Genomic DNA, 6414 nt, shown 5'->3' on the forward strand with positions numbered 1-6414 from the left:
ACCTATAAAAACAACGAACCATCTTCCCGAAGGAAACTCTGATAGGATGCGAAGCAGCAGTGATGTCACGGTGTCGATTCGGTTGAAACGGGCGTCGACACGGGTGCTATCTGAAGCGAAACTTCGTCTATCATTCACTCGCGTACACGTTTGTTTAAAACGCGAAAACACGGGAGATGGATTGGGTTTCGTGAAAGTTTCATCACAGATGAACGAGTCGAAAGAGTGTTGTAGCGTTCCTACTTAAAATAACGGAACAGCATTAAAGCTTCAGTATGGAACTGGCGTCCATCTTAATCTGCTTTATTTTTTCACTTCATCCTCCTCTTCCTTCCTGCCCCGGCCCTCGCGCTTCTTCATCTTCTGTCCAAAGGCTCATACCGCTTCACCCTTCCCGCTTTCTTTTAATTACCCCTCCTGGGGTAATACTTGAAGACATTCCCAATTGAAGCACATTCAACAGATCCACGTTCACCAGTGTACCAGACAGTCTTCAAAATTCCGTTCTGGGTGGCTGTCTTGGTCACAGAGTAAGGCCCATAAAATTTGGCACTGGAATCTCTTATTCCTTTTCTCACTAGTACGAGGTCGGTGACTTGAATGTCTGGCATGTCTGCTCGATGCCTCTTGTCGAAATTCTTTTTCATTCGTTTTCGGTACCTCTCCTCCTGTGATTTTTGTTGCCTCTCCTCGACAATCTTGAGGTTTTCCAAGAGTCCCAACTCACGGTCTGCCTGCAGAATAGGGGTCTCTCCTGTAGAAGCGTACTGTGGACTGCACCCCAAGCCACTTGTGTAGGATCGGTTATGATGTTTTACGGCTGCTTCTAAAGAACATTTCCATCCCCCAGGAAAACTATCGTACATCTTGATGTATTGTCTCACGTCCCGTATGGCACGTTCTGCAAGCCCATTCGCCGCAGGATGGTATGGCGCACAGAACTTGATCGATACATTGTAATCGACGCGAGAACGAGGCGAGCAGCGGGCCCCGGCCTTCTTGGATGGTGACTTCGTTCTGCGTCGGTGGGACCTTGGGTGTCGGTACATCGGAGGAGGTCGTTGCCACGAAGGGGCACTCCCTCTGTCCTGGAAGTCCTCCTGGCTCCTGTTGCCACTTCCGCCGTTACCTCCCCGTACTCCTTCTTCGAGATTTCTTCCGGAGCTGTTCCGTCCTGTCATTTCCAGGTTGCTCTGAAAACGGCCACCACCAGAGCCGTTTTGTCCTACTGCTTCCATGTTGCTTCGCGAGCGGCCACGTCGCCGACGAAAGTAGCGGCCACGGAACCGCCGTGGAGGGCGCCGGGGTGGGGGTTCGTTGAAAACCTCCTCTTCGGCGTACGCTGGCCGTGGCTCATCGACAATGAAACGCTGCGGTGGAAGCGGTGGCGGTGGTGGGGCTCGCGGAGGTGCTCGTGGCACTCCTCTGAAACGCTGGTTGTATCGCCAAGGGTAGGGCCTCCCCACGCCGTCCATGATCCACCGTCTAGGAGCCGGGTCGCTCTGGTCCTGGTGCGGTGGCAGTGACCGCGATGAGTCTCGGTTTCCTGCTTCCTCCCTTCGATCTTCCCCTCGGCCACGCCTTGACGCCGGCCCGCGCCTTCGTTGATTGCGACGTGGAATCCAGCGGGGTCGGAACGGGCGCCTGTCGGCCGCGTACGGGCTACCCTGAACAGGCTCACCATCGGGTCCGGTCACATTGGCTGCCTCGCAGCCCTTATCGCCGACCACGACGTCAAACTCGACGGTCTCACCTTCGCCAACGCTGCGCAGCAACTTCTGTGGGTTGTTGCGCGTGATGGCCGTCTGGTGGACGAAGATGTCCTCGTGAGTGTCGTTGCGGTTGATGAAGCCATAGCCGTTCTTGACATTAAACCACTTCACCGTTCCCAGGATCCTCTCGGCGACGATAGGCTTCTTCCTGCCACTGAAACGACTCTCTTCGCCCATTGCCAAGTTGGCGGTTATCTTCGGAAGGGGCCGGGTGCCGGTCACAGCTGCTGGAAGCCCGCCTGGATGCGTGATGCGCTTCTGGTGGCTTGACCAGTCCGATTTACTCCGACTGAAACAGCTGCTTGACTCGGCGGTTATGCTTGTTTCCGAAGCTGATGGTATGTTCTGAAGACACGCGAGGAGGTCATCTAGAGTCTTTGGTGACAGTATTTGCACTTGCTTCAACACGTTAGTGTGCAATCCATGCATTATTAAGGCAACTACGGCCGTAGATGGAAGCAAAGGCTCCGCCAGCTTTAAAAGACGGCGTTTCTCAAAGAAGTACTCGACAAGGCAGCTTTGCTCAGACTTGAAATTAAGCGCCGTGTTCCATCTTTCTACTGGATTGCTTCGGAATGCAGTCAAAAACTTTTTCCTCCACTGGCTCCAAGAGTCGTCACTGTCTTCCAGAATGCATGTTTCATACCACTTTCGCGCAACACCTCTCAAGTAAACGCGCATGTTGGTGATTTTAGCCTCATCAGAGAGCCACTTGTTTTTTCCAGCGGCATATTCGTAGAAATCAAGCCAACTTTCTGGATTTGAAGACACACCGTCGAAAGCATCAGGTTCTACGAAATTAGGTGTCGGTCTCTCAGCATTCAGAGAGCTTATAAGAGATGTCATTATTTGGTTTTGTTGAAGCATCTGTTCCTGTTGCAGCTGAAAAGCTTTCAAAACGAGGCTCACCTCTTCCGTCGAAGATCGTGATCCTGAGTGTTTTCGACGCGCTGGTTCAAGAACTAGGTCGTTGAAGGTCGCCACACGCAAGTTCACTTTCACAGCACCTTTCCGTCGTAGTTCAGTAGTGTCTACGGCTGCCTTTTCCACAACCAGGTTTACGAGTTCTTCCGAGCTGAGCTCACGAGGTAGGTCTACCGCTGCTTCGTCTTGAACTTGGTACTTCGAAAAGATGATCTCCTCGGAGGTCTCGTCTATGAAGAACGTCACCCACATGATGGCTTCGATGGCCGGCTGCGCCAAAATAATGTAGCGTTCCTACTTAAAATAACGGAACAGCATTAAAGCTTCAGTATGGAACTGGCGTCCATCTTAATCTGCTTTATTTTTTCACTTCATCCTCCTCTTCCTTCCTGCCCCGGCCCTCGCGCTTCTTCATCTTCTGTCCAAAGGCTCATACCGCTTCGGAATGCAGTGTGTGATGCCTGGTGGTTTCTTTGCTGTTCTAAAACGCTTTATTACCTATAAAAACAACGAACCATCTTCCCGAAGGAAACTCTGATAGGATGCGAAGCAGCAGTGATGTCACGGTGTCGATTCGGTTGAAACGGGCGTCGACACGGGTGCTATCTGAAGCGAAACTTCGTCTATCATTCACTCGCGTACACGTTTGTTTAAAACGCGAAAACACGGGAGACGGATTGGGTTTCGTGAAAGTTTCATCACAGATGAACGAGTCGAAAGAGTGTTTCAACTCGACATGCAGTCAAGCATTGAGAGAAGTGGAAAGGGTGAAGCGAGAAATAAGTGTGTTGCGAGCGTTTAGAGAAGGCAGCATCTGTGGGCGCTAAAGTGATCGTGCTACGGGTGATTGGGGGGAGTGACGTAAGCGCGCACCTGCCAGGGAATCGTGCGAGATGAATTTGAAGTTAATGCGCAGCAGTGGCGTGATCTACTTGGCTCCACTCCAACACATCTGACGAGGCGAACGCGTTGCGGCGTGTTCGTACATATGCACGTACGTAGAACGTTACACACGGAAGTACGTAGAACATTACACACGGGAGTAAAAGAGCTGCTTAGCATCTAATAGTGCGATTCCTTTCTCAACGTGCAGCATTCGTAAGGCCAATTTGCTAGGGAGTTTCAAGCACAGGCGCGGCACTGTGGTAGAATACTAGGCTGACACGCAGGGGACCCCGGTTCGAATCCCATGTTGCCCTTGGCATTCTAACTTCTTATTTCATGCGATAGTGGTTGCGGAAAACAGCTGCGGCGGAGCTTAATTACGGCGCATGGAACCCTTGTGATATCGTTTCAGCTTTCAAGTAATATTAGCTTTCATGTCAGCTTTTACGTGATATTATGCAATGATAGGTTTACATGGATATTCGAAAAGCATGCGGCTGTAACAAGAGTGTGTCGGAGAACTTCGTGCGGGTGCTCTATTGTGGGCTGCGTCACTTTTACGAATGACCACCAAATGTTTGTGATCAGTTTACCGTGAAAGGCGCCGTTAGTGAGCCGTAGAATATTCCAATGGATCATATGGTAAGACGCGCGCATCACCTAATGACACGTTGTAACCATTCGCTAAGGAACATAGCTCGCTGGAGTCCGTGTTGAACGGCTGTGCCATCCGTGATCCACTGGCACCATGTAGCTCTCGCTCTGCTGTGCCCCGTCCTTGCACTCCTTCGTTGGTGTCCCTCTCCCCTTTTTTCTATCGCTTATCTCCTCTTTCTTCACTCGTATGAAATGGGTGCTTCATCTTCTGTATCTTTCTCTCTCGACTATGTTTTTATCCTCTTATCCATCCCCTGCAAGAACTTGTGCCGTGTCGCCCACGAGGCAGAGAGAAAAAGGTGCCTTTTTCTTTTCTTTCGAAAATCGCTCACACACTGTGGACTTATATTGTTTGAATGCGTACCCTCGTGAGTAACACTCTTTTGAAATTATACTAGAATTCTTTCTGAAACACTTGTTAGTGGCTCATGCCCCTAGTGACACTCTTGTTTTTCTTGCAAGAGTGTGTAGTCGTGTACTTAATTCAAATGTTCTAAATATTCATACAGTCTTCTAATAAATAGAAATCGGTGCTAATGGTTGAATTTCAGAGTCATGTTCAATACATTTGATATTGGATCATTACTTCACTTCGGAGGCCTGTGAATCAACTATCGAGATATATATGATATTCAATTGAGATCATTTAAAAATTTTTAAGAAGCTTGGACAGTTGGGACAATTACCGTAGCGGATTCTAACCCACGCCTTTTTTCTTCGAGGCGTCCCAGATCAGATCTCACAAACTTAACTCAAGCATTATGCCAGGGTACAAAAAAACCGATCAATCAAGGCCCCTAGCAGCAGCGAAGTCAAAGAATAGGGTTGTCTTCAGATTTTTTTGTCATCTTTGCAGAAAAGCTCTTTTTCAAAAAGAGGTAGCCAAACTGTGAGAAAATACACGCAAGCCTATTCACGAGTGATCACTAGATTGCGAGCGATCGCTAGAAAGTTGGCAGATCTCACATACCTTGGGAATCGACATTATAAAAAGCATGAGGAGGGAAGGTGTCTGTGATGTAATTTTTAGGGGCGAAGCTCCTTATGGCGTAGGTTTGTCGCTCCTCCGTAGGCTTTTATGTCTGTCTGTCTGTCTGTCTGTCTGTATGTATGTATGTATGTATGTATGTATGTATGTATGTATGTATGTATGTATGTATGTATGTATGTATGTATGTATGTATGTATGTATGTATGTATGTATGTATGTATGTATGTATGTATGTATGTAGCCACCGGTGGCACATACCCACTCTAGAGCAGGCATGTGCAACGGGGGTTGCGAGATGGGAAATGGCGGTACTTGGAGTGTTCACTAGATGGACGCACGTACTGACGTACGAATGGAAGGAGAGACAGACTAGAGAATAGACGGACATATGGATGGACACGCGGACGTACAGACGGATGGACACATGAACGGATGGATGGATGGATGAAAGCACGAACAGACGGACAGACGGATGAATGCACGAACGAATGGAAGGACGGATGGACGCACGAACGGATGGAAGGACGGATGGATGGACTCCTGGACGAGCGCACTGACAGATAGATGGACGCATGGATTGACACACAGATGGTCGCGTGGACGGACGGAAGCAAAAATGAACGGACGGATGGAAGCACGGACGGCGTGACGGACGCTTTGCCCCACTCATCATCATTCACTCCGTGGATATGCTGTGACTTTTTATTGAGCGTAACGTCACGGAAGATCTGTAATGATATGTATACACATATGAACAAGCATAGGTTAAACAATCACATTTTACTGCTGCGTAACGATGCCAGCAGCAACTTGGTATTAGCATGGTCTTTTGGTATTGGCAACACCTGAATACCTAACATGATATGTTGCGCTTGTGCCATCGAGGATGGCGGACCTGGTCGCTGCGAAAATAGCTGCCCTGGTAACTGCGAGATCGGCAGCTCTGGTTGCTGCGAGAATGGCAGCCCTGGTTGCTGTGAAAATGGCGGCCCTGGTTGCTGCGAAAATGGCGGCGCTGGTCGCTGCAAGAATGGCGGCCCAGGTCGCTGCGAGAACACCACACATACATGGCGGTCGTGGTCATCACGAGAGCACCCAGACGTAGACAGAAAGACAGACAGACAGATAGACAGACAGACAGACAGACAGACAAACAGACAGACAAGTACACGAATAGATAGATAG

At 49.3% G+C, this 6414-nt stretch overlaps 1 protein-coding gene across 1 annotated transcript; it reads right to left on the reverse strand.

Moving 5' to 3' along the window:
• Nucleotides 1-313: 313 nt before the first annotated feature.
• Nucleotides 314-2433, reverse strand: LOC142814019 (uncharacterized). The gene has a single exon (XM_075891967.1). The coding sequence runs from the start codon at nt 2199-2201 to the stop codon at nt 405-407; it is 1797 nt and encodes a 598-aa protein (XP_075748082.1). The 5' UTR covers nt 2202-2433; the 3' UTR covers nt 314-404.
• Between the last annotated feature and the right edge of the window lie 3981 nt (nt 2434-6414).

This window comes from Rhipicephalus microplus, chromosome 4, assembly GCF_043290135.1.
Source record: "Rhipicephalus microplus isolate Deutch F79 chromosome 4, USDA_Rmic, whole genome shotgun sequence".
Classification (NCBI taxonomy): Eukaryota; Metazoa; Arthropoda; class Arachnida; order Ixodida; family Ixodidae; genus Rhipicephalus; species Rhipicephalus microplus.

Bases quoted from the DNA above. Each gene is read 5' to 3' on its own strand.
- LOC142814019 (XM_075891967.1), bottom strand. From the start codon at position 2,201: ATGCATGGATTGCACACTAACGTGTTGAAGCAAGTGCAAATACTGTCA.